The following is a 21,015-nucleotide window of genomic DNA, read 5'->3' as shown; positions in this document are numbered from 1 at the left end:
AAGGTTGTGAGTTTGAGCGTAGCGTAGGGCTCTGTGCTGACAGTGCGGAGCCTGCTAAGAATTCTCTGTCTCCCTCTCTCTGCCCCTCCCCTACGCTCATACACGCATGCTCGCTCACTCTCTCTCAAAACAAATAAATACACTTAAAAAAAAGCCTTAAAGAAATACATTTCATAAGGCTATAGCTGCCATAGACAATGATTCCTCTGATGAATCTGGGCAAAGTAAAATGAAAACCTAGAATCAAAACATTCTAGATGCCACTAGGAACATTCATGATTTATGGGGAAAGGTTCAAATATTAACATTAACAAGAGTTTGGAAGTTGATTGGATCACATTGAGGGGTTCAAAGACTTCAGTGGAGGAAGTCACTGCGGATGTGGTGGAAACAGCAAGAGAACTACAAATAGCGGTAGAGCCTGAAGATGTGAGTGAATTGCTACAATCTCATGAGAATACTTAATGAATGAGGAGTTGCTTGTTATAGATGAGCAAACAAAGTGGTTTCTTCGAAAATATACTTTTGCTGAAGATGCTATGAAGATTGTTGAAATGACAGCAAAAAATTTAGAATATTGCATAAACATAGTAAAGTAGTGGCAGGGTTTGAGAGAACTGACTCCGATTTTGAAAGAAGTTCTACTGGGGGTAAAATGCCATCAAATGGTGTGATATGCTACAGAGAAATCATTCATGAGAAAAAGGAGTCAACCAATGTGACAAACTTTATTGTTGTCCTATTTTAAGAAATTGCCACAGCCACCCCAACCATCACCAACCACCCACCCTGATCAGTAAGCAGCCATCAATATTTTTTTTTTTTTAATTTTTTTTTCAACGTTTTTTATTTATTTTTGGGACAGAGAGAGACAGAGCATGAACGGGGGAGGGACAGAGAGAGAGGGAGACACAGAATCGGAAACAGGCTCCAGGCTCCGAGCCATCAGCCCAGAGCCCGACGTGGGGCTCGACGTGGGGCTCGAACTCACGGACCGCGAGATCGTGACCTGGCTGAAGTCGGACGCTTAACCGACTGCGCCACCCAGGCGCCCCAAGCAGCCATCAATATTGAGGCACAACCCTCAACCCGCACAAAGATTAAAAGTAGCTAAAAACTCAGATGATGGTTCGCATTTTTTTTTTAGCAGTAATGCTTTACTTTACTTTACTTTAATTACTAAAGTAATTAAAAAATGCTTCATTTTTAATGAAGGCATAGACATGTTTTGGACATAAGGCTATTGCATACTAAATAGGCTACAGTATAGTATAAACATAGCTTTTGTGTGTGCTTCATTTGACTCACTTTGTTGTACCATTTGCTTTATTGTGGTGGTCTGGAACTGAATCCACAATATCTCTTAAGTATGCCTCTATGCACAAATTGAGATCCTCAATAATTTTTAAGATTGTGCAGGGATGCTGAGACCAAAAAATTTAAGAACTGCTCAGACTTAATGTATCATCTACCATTATATGGTGTCCTCATTTCTTATTAATGCATTTTATTGGTTAAAAATTATTTCATCTATTTCACAAAAATTACTGAAAGCTTTCTTTGTATCCTTATTTTCTAGCACAATAGCTAATTATTAAAATGTCTGTGTGTGTTTTTGTGTGTGCCTGTTTGTGTTTAAATGTGTCTTCTGAAGCAGCACAATGTGGACTTCATTTTTTCATTTAGCCAACAATCAGCAACAGTTGATGCATTTGTTTTATGTTCCATCAACCCCATCTCACTTGTTATTACTTTTGCTTTCTTTAAGTGCATGCTTTTTGTAGTGTACCTTAAGTCTTTTTTTAATCAGACTATAAACTTCCCTCATCTGTCCATCTTTCTGTCACTTCAGCATCATATTTTAAAGCAATTTTTCCTTGTATTCTCTAATTTTACTATTAATAGGATGGTACTAAGAAAAACGAAATGTTTCAATTTCCTTCCCTCTAGAGATGAAAATGGAGCCTAGTATGTAACATGTCTTGGCAGCATAAAGCCCCTGATAAAATGTTGCACATATATCTTGGAATTCTGTCAGTATGTAATGTAATTTCCCACTTGAATTTTCTTCATATATTTTTTTTCTATTTTGTCCTCCATAACCTTGAGCTCTAGCTAGCCCTCAACTGTTGTCAAATCGCCACTGCTTCTTGGATGTGAACTTCACAGCTGTGAGCCTTTGTTGATACATTATTTCATCTCCTCTGGGTCTTAAATTGTTTTCCCTTTCTCTGAAGTGAAAACTCACCCAGTGTTTCCACATACTGTACTTGTGGCCATAAGTCAATTTCTCTTAATCTTTTGTGAGCCCCCAACTCCTGCCCTCAAACCATATTCATCCTCCCAAAACACAGATACCCATTCTTATCCTAACATTTAAGCGGTTTTTCTTGGCTCTGTTGGTAATTTGCAGAATTTTGGGTTTGCTCTGTGATGAGAGAATTTTTATGGTTGGTTAGTTTGTTTTTTTAAGTTGAAAAACTTAACAATAATATCTCTCAAATTCTTTCTTGGAGGATTGTTCCTTACTGAGTTCTTGCTGCAGACATACCAAAGTGGTTATTTCTATATTTCTGTGACACATTCTAAATTACTAGGGGGTTTTCCCCTGGTCCTTTGATTGTTACTAGATCCGTCTTTAGCCGGATGTGGACCTTGGGGGGGCAAATTTTGCTTCAACAATGCTAACTCCTTCTGTTTCTGGACCAGGTCTCCTCTCCTTTGCATCTTTACAGTTCTTGTGCCTCTATAGTATTTACAAGACCCAGTTTAATAGCTTAGTGCCTTTTTTTTTTTTTTTTGGCACTCATTATTTCTTCTTTATTTGCTGTTAAAGTAATAAGTGTACGTTCCGTTGCACTTGCCTGAGAGAGAGTCTTGAACTGGTCTTGGGTTTCCCGCCATCTGGGTTCTGGCTGGCTTGCATTCCCCTTTGATGTTGTAATACTTGTTCATTGAACTTGAGTGTGGGGCTTATAGGGCTTGTTTGCTTCCCCCCCCCCCCAAATGTGCACATTTTTTTCTTAAGCTTATTTTTCTGTTTTGTGCTGTTATTTTTAATTGCTTCCGACTGGGAGGTGGGGCCAAGAGTGAGATTTGGCTTGAATTTGGCTTGTTTTGCTATTACTCACATTTCCCCAGAAGCCCCGCACACACTTTCTCTATGCCTTTGACGTACCACTTTTGAAAGGCCGTTGATTCTTGGCATAAATGGTGTTAAGAGGAAGATGGGCTCTGGGTAGGGATGTTCAGGAATCCAGTCCTGTACAGTCATGAGCTTGGCCATCTGGAAGTCTCTTCTTGCTCAATGAAATGGAGTAAACATTGTCCATTATGAAATCCACCACACAGGCTGCCAGGGACGAATGGGATCCCACCCAAAGCCAATCGCTGCTCTGACAGGGAAATTGGCTAGCACTGCCTGAGACTACTCCAGCCTCCCCCGTCCCTGATGTCACAATTCAGAGGCTGCTGCCTGACTGGGAGGTTGTAGAAAGCTCTGTAGGTTCTCTCTGTGTGTCCTACAGGGCTCCTCGGGCCAGGTCTGTGTCTGATGGCTTTTATGAAAAAATATCTCCCCCCCATTCTGGGGATCTTCTTGGCCTACTACTACTATTCTGCGAATGAGGAATTCAGACCAGGTAAGTACCAATGTATCTAATTCTGGAGGAATAGATAAAAAACATAGGGGTGGCTGGAGTGTTTCTGAGGATCCAGATGAGTTCCTGATCCCCAAAGTTGCTGAACAAGAGGAACCCTGGGGTGGGACTGTATTTCTGTGTCTTCTAGACATGGGCTATGGGTAATAGAGTATGGGGAGGGGTAATCATGTAGCCAACAGATTGCCAAATAGTCCATGCTTTATTTGGCACCCTTAATGGAAAGTAATTTCAGATTCCTTACAAAAATGAGGGTAATTCCAAAATTTACAACATAGCCAGATAATTGGGCTCCAAGGAGAGACTGATAAGGGGGAGGCAAGAAAGGACTCTGGAGTTGATGACTAAATAGAAGTGAGAGAAAATCCCTGGAATCTCTATGAGCACATGTGTTTTGATGACTTTTTGGGTTTTATTTCAATTGAGCAAAATTGGATGAGTCCAGAAATGTCTGGAACTCCAGTGTTTTAGCTGAAACCTCTGTCTATGAACATTTTTAGAAAGGACAGCGAGAAGGCTTGTTTTGAGCAATCAAGTTAAACCTCCATTTCAGAGCATGTTTATGAAACTTGAACTGTTCCTTCATTGATTTATACAGTTTGAGAAAAGTTGATCTGGGCTCATAACCTTTAGACATTGAGATAAGGCTGCCCACATCCAGAGAGGAAGGAATATTGCTGCCAAGTTGGGAATGGTCCTCACTTCCTTTTGGTTTCACAGAGATGCTCCAAGGAAAGAAAGTGATTGTCACAGGGGCCAGCAAGGGGATTGGAGAACAGATGGCCTATCATCTGGCAAAGATGGGAGCCCATGTGGTGGTGACAGCAAGGTCTAAAGAAAATCTAAAGAAGGTGAGGGTTCTGTGCCCACAGACACATGTACTCTCTCATGTCCAGATGTATTGTATATACTCACATACACATGCCAACACACAGAAGCTGACACATCCATACATAGATGCAAACATACACACACACACAAACACACACACACAGATTCAAACACCCACAGGAATATAAAGATAATGCGTTTAAGTATTCATTCCCATGCACACACATACAGACACAAAGTTCTTGGGCTATACATGCTCATAGACATGCCTATTCACCCATATTTACACATGGAATCACAGATATATAGACATGTGCTCAGATACCAAAATTCTAGTACCTACTCACAAATTCACATTCTCATTCCCATGCAGACTCAAACACATGTTTTCTCATATACTCAGACTCACAAACCTAAGGCTACAAAGAGTCACAAACCTAGGGCTACCCACATGGAAACAAGCATCCATACCAATAATGCATTCAGATACACCTATTCACAGAAACTCATAAGCACAAGCCATGAACTTAAACCCCAGCACAGGGATGATTTACTTACTTACAGCCTAAGACAAAGATCATGTCAGGTTGCATTTAGCAACACACACACATTCATTGAACTCATGCTTACACACACATATCCCTACCATTTCTTATCAAAACAGGTTTGTGAGCAATTTCTCACTTAAACCCCCATTACTTCAGAGATTGCTCCCAAAGTCTACGGCCAAGACTGACACCATTGTTGCTGTGTCCCCGCAGATAGTATCCCATTGCCTGGAGCTTGGAGCAGCCTCAGCACACTACATTGCTGGCACCATGGAGAATATGACCTTTGCAGAGCAATTTGTTGCCAAAGCTGGAAAGCTCATGGGTGAGGCTGCTCTCCTCCCTCCTCTTTTTGACTTTGCTCTAGGGGTGACCAGGGAGCTTTAGGGAAGGGCGGAGGTTGAGAGGAAAGGTATCACCCCAGACAGTTTCTCTCAACACAGCCATCTCTTGCAGGGGGACTAGACATGCTTATTCTCAACCACATCACCAACACTTCTATGAATCTGTTTAGTGGTGATATCCACCTCGTGCGCAGAAGCATGGAAGTCAACTTCCTCAGTTATGTGGTCCTGAGTGCTACTGCCTTGCCTATGCTGAAGCAGAGCAATGGAAGCATTGTTGTCGTGTCCTCGAAGGCTGGTGAGTGGGGCAGGGACCACGATGGAAGGTAAGAGTAGGAGAGGTAGCAGGGATGGTGTTGGGGGCTCTGCAGTGAACGTGAATTTTTGTCAGTTTCCATGCAGAAAAGTAACACAATATAAACTAGAATTTTCAATGTTCACAGTGGGGAAAATTATAAATAAATAAATAAATAAATAAATAAATAAATAAATAAATAATAAGCACAGTGATATTAAGCAAAAGCTGATTAACAGCTTGCCCCTATACATGAATAGGCAGACATATGAATATGAGGCTTGGGTGTGTAAACTCAATGAGAAGCACACATCCTGAGGAAAAGAGACACGGTTAAAGAACAAGTTGGGTCATAAGAAATGAGGGGCTGTTAAAGGTAGATGGGCTACAAGATCCTTGGAAGTAACAGAGAAAAAACAGTAATGCAGAGTGCCCACGAGAAGCTTGGTGGTTTGTGACCTAGAAATGGAAGTCTAAAGGGGCTTTGGGAGACTGCAGAGGAATAGCCCATTCTGATACTAAGGGAGAGACCTGGTCATGATGGATAAACATGATCTTGCTTCTGCCATAACCAAGAACTGTAGGTTGGTAAAGTTCGTTGATGATACAAAGGTAGAACTGAGACGTGAAATATTTTAACATACAGTTGTCTGATAAGTGGATTAAGCTAAGGCTAAAGGAAATAAAGAACAGAAACAAGCACATCATATCATTAACAGATCTGCCTATATTGGGGATGTTCTCCAAAATCGGAACTTACTACCTTAAAAGTTCTATTTAAACAACGAACAGGGTAGGGAGAGAGTGTGCACAGAGAAGTATTCATGAAGAGAACACTGTGACCAAGAAAGGTCCTTGATGCTTTGGATGGTGGCAGTATCAGAAGTTATCACCAATAAAAAGCTAGAGAGTTTCCAGCTTGAGGGATTCCTAGGCCCATTTTTCTCATGCATCCAGGAGAGAAGTCCCACATGTATTTGTTGATTACTCAGAAGGATGTGACTGGAAGGTGCAAACACCAGGATTAAAACGAGCCATTTAAAAGTGGTTCCTGTAAAAACAAATAACAAAAAAACAAATAACCTAAAGACTTTGTAAATTCTTAAATATTTCCCAAACTATTATTAGGTATTACTGTAACTAAGAACACCATCTATGTTGTAAAGAATTCTATTTCCTGGACAGGAAAGGCCTGCATAGTGATGGGATAAAAGGGCAGTGTGTCTGTGCTACCCGCCAAACAGAGTGATTGATATGCATCCCTGTGCTTCCCAGACAACACAGACTCCCCACCCCTCCCCAGACACAGCCTCTCTCCAGGCTGAAAGGAAGGGAGAGCTTCCGGATGCATACTGAGTGGGAGGGTGCTGGGCACATCCCCAATCCATCCTAGGGCATTGGCCAAAACCCTCACATCAGTCATGGTGTAGGTGGCTTTAATGATTTTAGTTGATTAAATAATATATCCACTCTAGGCTTAGAGTGTTCTTGATCTTTGGCTAGAGAAATTTAACTTTCTATAATGTACAGAGAGTCTTAATGTTCTCAGAAAGAATAAGAATTGTTGTAGGAGCCCAAGGGCATGATGAAAGTCTGATAACCTCTGCCTCCATACATCTTCCATACCTACCAAGTGTCGCTTCATAATGTTTGTGGACTCAGAGGTGGAAATCTAGTTGAACTACTATCCTTCATGTCTGCTGTTTGTGTAGCCCAAAAAGTTCAGCCTGTTTGCTTTGAAGCATGTCTGTGAACTTGCAAAGTACAGACGCTTTGCTTTCTCTCCCTAACTGAAGAATTTTTCTTTCCTATGCTGTTTTTTAAACATTCAGCAAACATGGTCATTAATCCTTCCTTAAAATCTGAATTCCATAAACATGGGATGCTAATCCTCAAATAGATCCTAAGGTCAGCCAAAGAGTATTGGGATGAATTTTTAATCATTCCTTTCAGGGAATACATTAAGTCCTTTATTGAATTATGGTGATAAGCAATTGTTGTTATCTCCAGTGCATTTCCAGGTACTGCAATACATAGAAATCCTATACTTTTAATACATTCTTTAAAGCCTCAGCTTTAAATATGCTTTAGCATCAAAACAGTATTGCTGCCTCTGGGAATTTCCTTACAGTCCACATCTACCCATCATTCAACACCATTTGGGGGCACCTACTGATCAAGTTTCTATGGATATATAATATCTAGTTATTACACTGATTAGTCTCCCCTCCTTCTACCACATGCTAGTTTGGCTATAAGTTGAGCTACTATAACAAACACCCAAATCAATGCTAGCTTACACAAATCAAAAGTTATTTTTCTCTCATAAAACAGACTGGAATAAGCAGTCCAAGTCTGATATGGTAGTTCTGCCCCCACGAAGTTGTCCAGGAAACTCTCTATCTCAGAACCATCATCCCTGGGATGTTATCCTCACCTGTATGTCCAGGATGGTTCACTATCACATCAGAATTCTAGCTAGAGAAAATGGAGAAAGAAGAATAAAACCTGAAAGTTGTATACTTCAGGGCTCCTGGGTGGCTCAGTCAGGTGAGCATCTGTCTTCGGCTCAGGTCATGATCTTGTCGTTCATGAGTTCGAACCCCACATCAGGCTCTGTGCTGACAGCTCAGAGCCTGGGGCTTGCTTCAGAGTCTGTCTCCCTCTCTCTCTGCCTCTCCCCCACTTGCATTCTGTGTCTCTCTTTCTCTCTCTCAAAAATAAATAAACATTAAAAAAAATTTTTTTAAGAAAGTTGTATACTTCTCTTCTGCCACAGCTGGCTGCAATTGTGGTCTTTACTCAAAGTGGATTTGTGTCCAACTGAAAACCAGTGTCTATAAAAGACACCGATGTTGATAAACAACTAACAGTGTCTCCCACATCATCCGTGCCAAGATGCATACAAGACTAGAAGGCGGTATTCCCTCTAGGCCACCCCATGTGACTACTGCATACCATATACACACTCCAGATTCCATCTCTCCAGATTCAAGATCCATCATGAACACAAAACCCCTTCCATCAGGCAGCAGTACAGGAGGCAATGGGGCAAGAATGTCGAGATGGTATTTGTGAAACAAAGATATTAATTCTCCAATGCAGCTGGAAAAGAAATCACTGGTTTGGGCAAAGAACATTTGAAAACATCTGGAAAAAGTTTATCTGCCATTAATCAAAATGGGTCTTCTGGAGGCAGGTTCAGTTTTCAAAAAGTAAAGGTCATTCCATTTTCATGCCCCTTGGCTCTGTGAACCCTGTAACGATGGCCCATCACATCAGTTACACACGTGACAGCCAGAATCCAACTTCTAATGCTGCTTCTCCGCCCCTCCTTTGTCATAGACAAACTCTGTGATTCCCTGCCTCTTTCTCCTCTTAAGAATCTCACTTCACATGAAGCTCTTTCCAGCTATCACCAGAGCCTTTAAACATTTCCTCTTCCTCTAATCTACTACATTCTGGAAAAATACCTTTAAAATTCTACTTCCTCCCCCCCCCCCCACCTCTCTTTTTTGGCTCTCTTGGTGATACAAATACTACTAACAACAGTTATACTAAAAATACTAACCATACTGGACCAGGATAAATGTAGGGATATTAATTCTTCTATATCAAGAAAAACGTTAAGACATATTTTGAAGTGCAACTAGACATAACAAAAGACTGAGTTTCTTTAAATATTCAAAATGAAAAACTAAAGGAATAAGAGAACCCTGCCAATAAACTGTGAATACTCAGACCTCTCATTGAGAGCTCCATAAGGGTCTCCAGTTACCTATTCATGATTCTCCAAGTAAGTCCTCTTTTAAAATGATCAACTTTCTGTATATGTTTTTTAAGTTTTATTCAAATGTATTCCTTTTCTGGTTTATTCATTTCCAGAATTGCTTCATATATTTTTTTTACATAGATGTGTAGTATTTCAGGCATATTATGAGATGAGTAGCCAGCGGCAAATACCTCATAAGACAATGCTTTTGTGGGAAAACTCAAACCAATGTATGAAGTCACTTGTTGGACCTTAACCTGTTTGTCGGTTAAGGGCTGCCTGTGTGGTCCAAACCTGTTTCAAGAATTCAACATTACGAAGAGGGGGAGTGGGGGTGGGCGGGAAACCAGGTTTCTCAACTACACATATCAACTAACAGGATTTGGAATACCCATAATGGTGTTTTGCATCAAGACAAGAATATACAGATGCTAATCTCATCCCTCCCTTCAGCTCTGTATACCTACTTTTTCCTGAAAAGCCCTAAACAATGCCTCAGTGTATGGATATGCCTTGGAGTGCAGTGGGGAGAGGAGGGTCAAGGTCAATGTCTAGGATGCAAAGGGGCCTAGGAGTTAGAATAAGAAGGGATGATTTATCATTCACCCAATTGCTTTATATTTTTCTAAGATGAATCTTTACCCTTAAATCCAATTACCTCAGAAATCATTTTCAGGAACCATACTTTCCAAGGTGAGTAGAAGTGTTTATATATGTGAATAGAGGTGTTTACATGGGCAGGAGGTGGGTGCTGCTGCAGATTTGCACTGTTTTGTGGGGAATGGGGAGAGACAGTGGGAGAGGAGGTATGTACATGTATAGAAGTCATCTACAAGGTCTGGAAGAAGGCCAAAAAGGAGATTCAAGTAAGAATCAACAACTTGGACATAGAAATTTCAGGAGTCATTGTTGCCTAAATTCAAGAGATTGTGTTTAGGCAAACATGAAGGACTGAGACAGAACCTGCTGGACTCATCTTCAGGTTCTGGGACTCAGCCCTGCAAGAGGGGCACATAGAGATTTCAAGGGGGAGAGATGACTCCCTGCTGAAGATAGTAACAACTTAGTATAGGTTAAGAACAATATGATGCTATCCAGGACAGCCATTGCTCCAACTTTCCCCCTTGAAAGGCTGGGGTGGGGGTGGGTGGGCTTACGGAGTCATAGCTCCTTAATGCTACTAGACAATTGATTTTGTTCAGGCGCCCTTCCTGGTGATAATAGGAGGGTTCTACCATCCTTCATGCCTACATTTACTCACCAAGGACTTTTAAAAGGCTTAGAACAAATATACTCTATTCGGAAATACACAAGTAGAAAACTAGGTCTTAAGAAAAGAGGATAAAACTTATCAAACCACTATGTTGAACACCTGAAACTAATGTAACATTGCGTGTCAACTATACTTCAATAAACTCGAAAAACAAAAAAAGAAAAGAATATTTAAAAGTGCCAAAATTAGACTCCACATAGATGCTGTGCTTAAGTTTCAAATTTGGCTCTTGAATTTTCTTAACAACAACAACAACAAAAGAATAAGGTCAGTATATAGATAAGATTATAGGCAAAAGAAAGAGATACTGCAGGAAGCAAATAGTATCTGTAATCAATTTCTCATAAAACACTGTTTTTCGTAAATAAAAGACTGTAAATTGAAGGCACAAAGTAATGAAAAGAGCAATGGCCCAACAACTTTCTTAAAGTTTCTTAAAGTTTCTATGATTTTAAAAATTATACACACACATTATGAAAATCTGAAAAATGAAGAAAAGTATAAAACTGAAAATAAGTCATTCATAATCATGCCAATATTTTGGAGAATTTCTTTCCAGATATAGATAGATATAGATATAGGACAATTATTTTCCTACTGCCAGATATTTAGGTTACTTCCAATGTTTTGCTATTTTAAAAATCCTGCAGGGCCTCTTAGTGACTCAGTCAGTTAAGCCTCTGACTCTTGGTTTTGGCTTAGATCATGGTCTCATGTCTCACGGTCATGATCTCATGGTTGTGAGATGGAGCCCCACGTTGGGCTCTGCACTGACAACATGGAGACTGCTTGGGATTCTCTCTCTCTCTTCCTCTTTCTCTGTCCCTCCCCCACATGTGCACATCCTCTCTCTTTTTCTCTCAAAATAAATATTTAAAAAAAAAAAAAACTTTAAAAACCCTGCAATAGATGTCTTATATGTTAGCCTGACACTAAGTTGATGATTATTTCCTAGATAAATTCTTAGCACTAGATTTACTGATGGGTGAAATGATGAAATGATGATGGTGAAATGATGGAAACATTTTTAAGGCTATTGCTATATTTCCAAACTGCCTTAGATACAATGAAAAATAAGAGAGTAGACTTTTTAAATACACAAAAATAAAAAAGGAATTTATATGAGTATAAGCATCATGCCCCATTCCCACTCTGAGTATAGACCTGAGTGTTCCTCTCACACCTAGTCTGCAGAGTTCACAAAGTTTTCAGCAATTGACAATTTTTGTAGGTAAAAGAAAAAGGAGTTTAGTAGTTAAAATTTTAAAATCTTTATTTGTGAAATGGGACGTGTGAGGTCCCTGTCTCTTTGAGAGCAGTAGTATTTTATTTTTAGTTACCATAAAATCCTTATTTCCTACCATAGCATCTGGCATGTAGTAGATATTTAACAAAAGTCAGGTAACGATTGAATTCATTTCATTTTCATGTGTTTATAGGATATTTATATTCTCTATTCTGTGAATTTTTTCCCCATGCTCCTGCCCATTGAGATGTTAGCAAAACTTTTCTAATAATAAAGACACCTAATTGATTTTATCTGCAGCTTCTTGTTGCAAACATTGGCAAAGTCATATGTTTGAAACACAGCTAAATATAAAATTAATAAAGTGAAAAGTGAATTCGGCATGGTGTGAATATATAGCTTGAGAGAGTTGGGCTTGACCCAAGGAGAATTCCTGTTGAAATAAGTATCTATTTCAGTAAGTAGAAGACCACCTAAGGTACTTCAAGATTAAGAATGGGTGGGGAGAGAGGGCATAACTTTACATCTGAGAAGTTTATTCTACACATAAAGTTGCGAAAATGTTCCCAAATTACATTCATTCATCTTCAAACGATATAAATCAAGGGTCCACTCTGAGCCACACACTGTGCGGATGCCAGGGCTTTGTCAGGGAGTGAGGAAGGCGAGACAAGGTGCATTACCGTGGAGCCCTCATTCCAGTGTAAATGATCGTTACATTGTTTACAGTCATGAAAAACTGAAGGCAATCTGAATGTCCACCACTAGTGATAGGTTTCTAAATTATAGTGAAATGCTTTATAAATTTTTACACATACTGACTATAAAATCATAATGTTTTAAAAGAAAAGTAACTTAGAGAACAGTACATATAGTATGACCACAACTGTATTTAAAGAAGGAGTCTTTTGCTTTTCATTTTATAGACTTCAGAGCTGTTTCTTGTACAATGAGCTGAGAATAATTTGAATAATTAGAAGAGTTAGAATAATTTTTATTTTTATTTATTTATTTATTTATTTAACATTTATTTATTTTTGAGACAGAGAGAGACCAAGCATGAACGGGGGAGGGTCAGAGAGAGGGAGACACAGAATCTGAAACAGGCTCCAGGCTCTGAGCCGTCAGCACAGAGCCCGACGCGGGGCTCGAACTCACGGACCGTGAGATCATGACCTGAGCCGAAGTCGGCCGCTTGACCAACTGAGCCACCCAGGCGCCCCAAAAAAGTTAGAATAATTTTTAAAACAAAAGTAAGAGATGGAATTCTATATGGTAACCAGAAGCAAAATGTTTCTCGTCTCATGATGGCTGACTTAGGGGGGAGGTAGGGACAGAGATTGTGCCCAATCTCACAAGGCAACAAGCAAATTCAAGTGACTAAAAATACTACGTTACCAAATTCAAACCACTAAATGCCATGGTAGGAGTGGACTACTGTATTGTTTGTTTGTTTGCCTACAAAATTGTCAGTTGTTGAGAACTTTGTTAACTCCACAGAGTAGGTTTGAGATGGGCACTCTCATATACACCTAGTAAGAAAGAGTATTGTTCTTTTATTAATTTTAACTCGTTTCCACCATTGATTATTAAAAGTCTAGTCCTTTATTTTTCATGTTCTCTTAAGCAATTTGGCAATATGTGTCCATAGCCTCAAAAGTGTTCCCATCATTTCACTTAACAAACATAATGTTGAGACTCTATCAAGATATAATCATCAATCCAGTCACAGATGGATGTACAAAAACATTTACTGTAGAATTTTTTTCAATTTGTCTTTCAATCTGCAAGCAAAGCCACCACACTGAAAATAGCCAGCTGACATGGGCCTGAAGTCAGCCATCACAGCCGACTTAAAGTCAGGATCCAATTATTGCATAGTCCGTTTTACTATATGGGTTTTAAATTACTTCCTATTTTCCCATGAAGTTGTCTGGTTCAGGAACTCCCATTTAATAAGTGCCTATAATAAATCCTTTATTTCTAGCATTAGAAAATTAGTCTTTCCCTGTACTCTCTAGTTAAACAATATTTAAAGAATATTATTTTGAAGGGGTGCCAAATGACTGGCCCACATTGGACGTACATGGGTCTCAGCCCATCCCTGGGAAGACAGCTGGTCCTGTGGGAATTGCAGCTGAGACAGTGGCAGGAAATAAGGCCAGGTCAGGATCTCCCAGAGATAGCATGGTTCTGCCATACCTGCTTTGCTCAGCACATTTGCTCTCCTTCTCTCTCCATTAGCTTTTGCTTCCTTTGGCACCTAGTTCAACCTGGCTGCCACTGTCCTTTTGTCAGCCTAACATCTCTCAATATGCTTTTAACTTCTGCCCCATTACCAGCTCCCTTGGTCTCTCAATCTCCCAACTCCAAATCCTCTCACAGAAGAGGTATCTAATTGGCTCTGCTGAATTTTATAAGTGAATCCCCCAAGTTATTCATGACTTGACCAGTCTAGAGGCACAATCATTGACTCAGGTCTAATTAGTGAGGCCACAGGAAGGACAGAGTTGGAGTAGAAGCAGGGTAGAGAATGGTAGACATGTTCGAGTCATTTGCATAACCTTTGGATAATCTTCCTTAAAGTCTGCTTCTGTCAGCACAGGTTGTCAAACTTGGGCAGGCTGGGACAGGACACAAAGCAGCACTGGCAGCCTGGCTCGGGATATCAACACTGAAATGAGATGAGGAGGGCGTCCATACAAGAGGCAGCGATGGTAGCTTGGTGTCAAGTTTCAGAGCTCAAGTGGGCCAAAGAGGGTGTCTGTGTGGCACCTGGCTTGAAGCATCAGAACTAAGAGAGGCAATGAGGGCATCTGCAAAGGGTGCTGCCCAGGGGCAGGCCAATATGGAGGGAAGAGGTCACCTGTGTGCCCTGGTAGGAAGTACCAGAGCCCAGGCGGGATGAGGAGGACATCCACACAGAGGACTCAGAAAAAAGTGAAGAATAATCACATCCGAGGGGCATTCATCAAATAACTAACGCATGCCGAGGATAATGGAAGCCAGGTTCTTGCTGCCGGAGTTACAAACATGAAAAGGAAAAAATTGGAATGAACCCTGTGATATTAGATTGGGCCTAGGGTGTCTAGGAACCAATCATTCCTAATATCCATGAATAGATATGGAAATATACATGTGTATGTCTATATATGTATGCATATGTTCCCTAGGTCTATCTAGTGAGAGGATCTGGGAGCACACTTAGCATCCAGATGTTGGTTTTTATTTTTACTTGTTTTAAAGTTTATTTCTTTATTTTGAGAGAGAGAGAAAAAAAACCGTGAGCTGGGGAGGGGCAGAGAGAGAAGGACAGAGAGAATCTCAAGCAGGCTCCACATGCCAGCACAGAGCACGATGTGGGGCTCGAATTCACAAGCCATGAGATCATGACCTGAACCAAAGTTGTTTGCTCAACCAACTGAGCCACCCAAGTGTCCCAGATCTTGTTTTTTAAATATCTTTCTCCACTAAAAAGAACCAAGTATTCTTGGAGAAATGGTTGATTCCAGGGCAATGGCAGAAATAGTATAAGATGAGCCAATCTGTGCCAGTGATTTTAAAACTGCTCAAAGAGGGGCGCCTGTGTGGCTCAGTCAGTTAAACGTCCGACTTCAACTCAGGTCATGATCTCTCAGTTCAGGGGTTCAAGTCCCACATTGGGCTCTGTGCTGACAGCTCAGAGCCTGGAGTCTGCTTTGGATTCTCTCTCCCTCTCTCTCTGCCCCTCCTCTGCTCATGGTCTCTCTCTCTCTCTCTCTGTCTCTGTCTCTCAAAAATAAATAAACATTAAAAAGAAATTTTTTAACTGCCCAAAGAATAATAGGCACATGTTCTAGGACATAGAAACTTTTAAAAGGCTCCCACTAGCCAAACCTGGGACCATTGGGACATTTGAATAAGTAATGATAAAAATGGGTAATAACCCATAAGATACAATAAAAATCCATGATGATATAAACAAACACATGAAGAAATGGGGAGGGGACAAGGCATTTCCATAGAGTGGAAAGCTAAATGATAAATATGGAAGGAGTGATGAAATTAGAAATAATTAGTAATAGTTGAAAAGAATAATAATAATTTGGCCATAAATCATCAATGGATGCCAAAACTAGTGGGTAAAAGTTTAATAGAAAACACAGTATCTACATGGTCTTAATGTACCACCCTACTCAACAACAGAAGAACAGCCTGATTTGAAAAGGAGCAAAGGACTTAAATAGACATTTCTCCAGAGAAGGCGTACAAATGACCAACAGGTATATTAAAAGATGTTCAACATCACTAATTATCAGAGAAATGTAGCTCCAAACCACAATGAGTTATCACCTAACAAATGTTGGGATAGTCATTGTCAAAAACCAAACCAAAACCAAAACCGAAAAACAGAAGGTAACAAGATCTGGTGAGGATGTAGAGAAATTGGAAACCTGTTGGTGGGAATGTAAAACGGCACAGCTACTATGGAAACTAGTATCGAGGTTCTTCAAAAAAATAAATAAAAATGGAATTACCGTATGATCCAGAAAGTCTACTCCTTGGTACATACTCAAAAGAATTGAAAGCACACCTCAAAAAGATATTTGTACTCTCATGTTCATAGAAGCATTATTCAAAATAGCTAAATCATGGAAGCAATCCAAGTGCCCATCAACAGATGTGTGAATAAGCAAAATGTGGTATATACATACAATTCAGCCTTAAAAAGAAAAGTAATTCTGATATATGCTACAACATGGTTGAAACCTGAGGACAGTATGTTAGGTGAAATAAACCAGTCACAAAAAGGCAAATACTATAGAATTGCACTTACATAAGATACTTAGAGTAGTCAAAATCATAGAGACAGAAAGTGGATGGTGGTTGCCAGGGGCTGGGAGAAGGGAATGAGGAGTTACTGTTAATGGACATAGAGTTTCAGTGTTGCAAGATGAAAAGAGCTCTGGAAATGGATGGTGGTAATGATTGCACAACAAGAGGAATGTACTTAATACCACTGAACTGCACACTTAACAATGGCTAAGATAGTTGTTGTTTTTTAAGTACCATCCTATAAAATATTGGAGTAGGTTGAATGGTGATCCTCAAAAAGATAGGTCTATGTCCTAACTCCCCAAACCTGTATATGTGATGTTACTTGGAAAAAGGGTCATTGCAACTGTAATTAAGTTAAGGATCTTGAGATGAGATCACCCTGGATGACCTGGGTGGGCTCTAAATCCAATGGCAAGTGTCCTTGTAAGACACAGAAGAGAAGACATAGAAGGAGATAGCGGGGTGAAGATAGAGGCAGAGTTTGGAGCGATATAGCCAAGAGGGATGCTGAAAGCCCCTGGAAGCTAGAAGCAAGGGAGGATTCTCCCTCCCTCCCCTAGAGCCTTTAGAAAGAGTACAGCCCTACCAACACCTTCATTTCAGACTTCTAGTCTGCAGAACTGTGAAAGAATAAATTTTTGTTGCCTGAAGTCAGCTAGCTTGTAGTAATTTGTTACGGCAGGTCTAGGAAACCAATAAATGACTTTCCACATTTTGATAGTTGCCTTGTGGTTATGTCTGAGAATGTCCCTATATGTAGGAAATGCACACTAACATTCAGGGGTGGTGGGACATTGGATTGGCAATTACCTCAATTACAGCAATTACTCTCAAATGGTTCAGAAAGAGTGGGGGAGGTCATTTGTACTATTCTTGCAACTCTTATATAAGTTTGGAATTATTTCAAAAAAGAAAAAAAAAATCCCCATCCTAGGGGTCTAGTGACGTGGATGACATATGAGGATGGATTTTGTGGGGCTTTCTTGTGGGTTCCTTGGAGATCCCCTGCAGGAAACATGCTAGTACTTCCTCCAGCTCACTCCTCTCAGCTTCTTCCTCAGCTTCTAGGTTTTGATCAGCCCATCCCCCTTGGCCCAGGCCACCCCACCATCCCTGGGCAGATGACTCCAGGCCAACTCCCCCTCTACAGGCTCCACATTTGGTGTCTGAGAAACCTGCTGCTTATTGATATATTTGATCCCACAATGCACTCAACTAGTTCCCAAACTCCACTGGACACTTGCAAAGGTGGCTAAATAATCTTAAAGCTCCTTTTGTGGGGCTTACAGTGAACAGAATGCAACTGTCTCCCTGACCCTCAGTGGATGAGCATATAAGACAGTGACAATTCTCCCTTTTCCAAACACAACTATGTAGGCTGGATATGGGTGATTAGGTCATGCTGGTGGAACTAGCTGGGGCCACCCTTCAACTCTGGGGGCTCTTAAAATCTCTTTTGTTATCGTCTTGGAAGACGTGCTGATGCTCATGACAGCAGGAGCCACATTTCATGGCCTGCGCAGGAAAGCTCTTGCCAAAATCATCTTGCAAAACCTAGTAACAGATTTTATCTTACTTATCTCTGCAGCATTTTGCACTGTTTCAACACTATACATTCTTCTTTTGTGTTCAGCCAAAACACCCCCCACTGGGTGTCATGTCCTCTGGCTGCCCTGCGTGCCTCACCTTAGTTCTCCTCATCCCCCTCAAAGTCTTACTGTTGGTTTCCTTACGATTCTTTCCATCCTGAGCCCTCTTCTCTTTTGCTCAACATACTCTTCCTGGGCATTCCCACCCATTCCCATTGCTTCAATTACCACTGGATGGATTGTGGGCTGTCTTAATGCTAACAATGATACCTCAGGTTCTCCAAAGCCTGGAGGAGGAAGATGGGTTTATCTTGAGACCCTGATTCAACCCAAGCAACAAAAGAGGTTAGACCCTGAGGGGCCCAGCTAAGGAAATATTTTTAGGAAAGGCTGGATAGAAGGGGCAGGGTCCAGGATGAGTTCCCTGCCTCAAAGCCATCAGGGCGTGGTGAACCCCAAGTTGGGGCTTGCTCAGTAGAAGATGTGGCACATTTGCCCGGGGTCACTCTGAAAGTCTGAAGGCAGGCAGAAATGAAGCTTTTCAATCCTGCACACTTTCTTCTGAGCTCTCAGTTCAGGCAGTTTAAAATCTGCCTTTGAAATGGAAATACTGTAATTTCAAAATCTCAGCAGGGCAGTTGGGGATGGAGGGTGTGGAGTGGATGAACAACAAAAGCACTGAGGCCTGCTTTTGACCTCTTCTTCTCAGCTAACAAGCTCCAGCGCACAGCTTAGCTGCCAGCCCTCTGGCTCTTGCTGTTTCTACAGTGGCTAAGTCCCAGCGTTTCTGGGACAGAGCTAATTGCAAACAGTATGTCCCATTCATCACCAAGTCTGCACTCTTACTTGTCAGACTCCATGTCCCATATTTTGCTTCAGAAAATATGATCACCAGAGCTCTGTTTCCTTGTGGTCTAAAACTTCCCAGGAGAGAAATCGAGACGACATGTATCTATTCTGCTGGGATGGCTCCATTCTCCCCACGTAAACAAAACCTAACCTTGAGCAGAAGCACCCAGCCTTCTCCACCCTAACTTTCATGACCGCTTCATGCAAATTAGTACATTTATTTACTTGCTCATTTGATTCAATTAAGCTCATACTCTGGCATATTTTTTAACTGCTAGTTGAACAAGTGAATCTCGTAGGCTGCAATCAGAAAACAACTTTATTCTTTCCCTCAGACCCATTCTGTGGGTTAGCTCATCCCTGAACCTGCATGTGATCATGGGTGGACAGACACACTCTAGGGTAATAAAAGATCCTCTGGCTGCTTCCAGTCTCAAAAAGTCTCACTTTGGTAGTTAAAATGTCTGGCCACAAGTAATTTAACTGAAGCTTCTCTCCCCTCATCAAGCTCCCGGGTAGGAAAGAGAAATGGGATCAGCTCTTCCTCCCATTCCCTATCTCCTCCCTGCTTACCAGGCCCCCTCTGGCCCCTCTTGTTTAAAAGAAAATAGGGCACATGGGGATGAAGGGAGGTTCAGGATAGGTAAGGTCTTATTTGGCACCTGGCGAATATACCACTAAACTTTGGCCACAGCAAATGTTCAAAGTTCATGCTTTCTGACCTGGGAGGATGACCAAATCTGACTCTTGCATTGGATGTTTTTGTGGGTCCTTTGGAAGCCCCTGCTGGAACACTGTTAGCTCTCCTTGTGATCTGAGCAGAAGTTGCCTATGTGATTTATTTCCCTCAGGCCCTGGGAACACAGTGGGAATACAGGAGGATACATGCACCATTTGGGGCTGTCCTTTGGGACAGGATTAGAAATGACTCTGGGGAAGAAGGGACAGGCCCCAGGACAAAGCCCATAGGGTGGTGAGGAGAGTGTGGGCTGGACGTCAGGCTTCCTACAGGGAGTTCCCTTGTGTATGACAATCTGCACCAGCTCCATGGTGGCCTTGCCCATAATAACCAGAGCCTCTGGGGTGGCTCCCCAGTCCTTGGTGCCCCCTCAAACTCCCAGGACAAGGTCTCCATGCACCCTTAGAGTTCCTCTCACGAGGATGGACATGAGGGGAAGGCCCACCTTCCTTCTTGGAAGATGGCTGAGACATTGCTTGTTTCCTCTCCCTACCCCATTCCCTCTGTCCTCTTCGCCTTCAGCCCTTCTTTCCCTCAGGATGGTTAGTATACATGTTGCAACCACATTGTTGTTCTGGATTTTTCGTTCTCTTGCTTATCTGTGTTACCACAAACTGGGTAAGGACACAGGCAATCTGGAACCTCCCCTCAGAAGATGGAAGCATTGGCCAGTTACTATGTTCTAGGCCTTTGAACCTCAGTTAAAACTAGAGCAGGAGAAGTCAATTTTTAATATCCTGTTACATGTGATTTATTCCATCTTGTCCAGAGCCTCACAGAACCTTTCTAAAAAATAAAAATCTGGGTTTTTAGAGAGGCACTGCCCTTTTCAGCTTTCTGAAACTTCAAAATATATTTTACATAGGACAGAATGCAGAGGTTTCCTCACACAAGCAAAGGAGTGATATATGGGAAAATGTTTAAGAATAGCTGTGTGAGGGGCGCCTGGGTGGCGCAGTCGGTTAAGCGTCCGACTTCAGCCAGGTCACGATCTCGCGGTCCGTGAGTTCGAGCCCCGCGTCAGGCTCTGGGCTGATGGCTCGGAGCCTGGA

General features: G+C 41.3%; 1 protein-coding gene and 1 long non-coding RNA gene across 12 annotated transcripts in view; one reads left to right on the top strand and one right to left on the bottom strand.

Moving 5' to 3' along the window:
• HSD11B1 (hydroxysteroid 11-beta dehydrogenase 1) overlaps window positions 1-21,015 on the top strand; it is a 55,904-nt gene that overhangs the window by 23,466 nt on the left and 11,423 nt on the right. For 7 of the 11 annotated variants that reach the window (XM_058700044.1, XM_058700041.1, XM_058700048.1 and 4 more), the window contains 4 exons: window positions 3,528-3,641; window positions 4,380-4,510; window positions 5,252-5,363; window positions 5,495-5,680. In XM_058700044.1, the coding sequence (XP_058556027.1) occupies window positions 3,554-3,641; window positions 4,380-4,510; window positions 5,252-5,363; window positions 5,495-5,680 (517 nt within the window). In that variant the 5' untranslated portion in view covers window positions 3,528-3,553. Of the gene's footprint in view, window positions 1-3,505; window positions 3,642-4,379; window positions 4,511-5,251; window positions 5,364-5,494; window positions 5,681-21,015 lie in introns of all 11 variants that reach the window. The other 4 variants (XM_058700047.1, XM_058700046.1, XM_058700049.1 and 1 more) reach the window with 2 other exon arrangements.
• On the bottom strand, window positions 5,993-8,329 carry LOC131495272 (uncharacterized). The gene is made up of 2 exons (XR_009253868.1): window positions 8,115-8,329; window positions 5,993-6,728 (listed from the first exon to the last, which is right to left on the bottom strand). It is a non-coding gene; the product is annotated as an uncharacterized LOC131495272 (long non-coding RNA).

The sequence above is a fragment of the Neofelis nebulosa genome, chromosome 15, assembly GCF_028018385.1.
Source record: "Neofelis nebulosa isolate mNeoNeb1 chromosome 15, mNeoNeb1.pri, whole genome shotgun sequence".
NCBI lineage: Eukaryota > Metazoa > Chordata > Mammalia > Carnivora > Felidae > Neofelis > Neofelis nebulosa.
The sequence above is the reverse complement of the archived record's forward strand: the minus strand, read 5'-3'. Positions and strand labels throughout refer to the sequence as shown.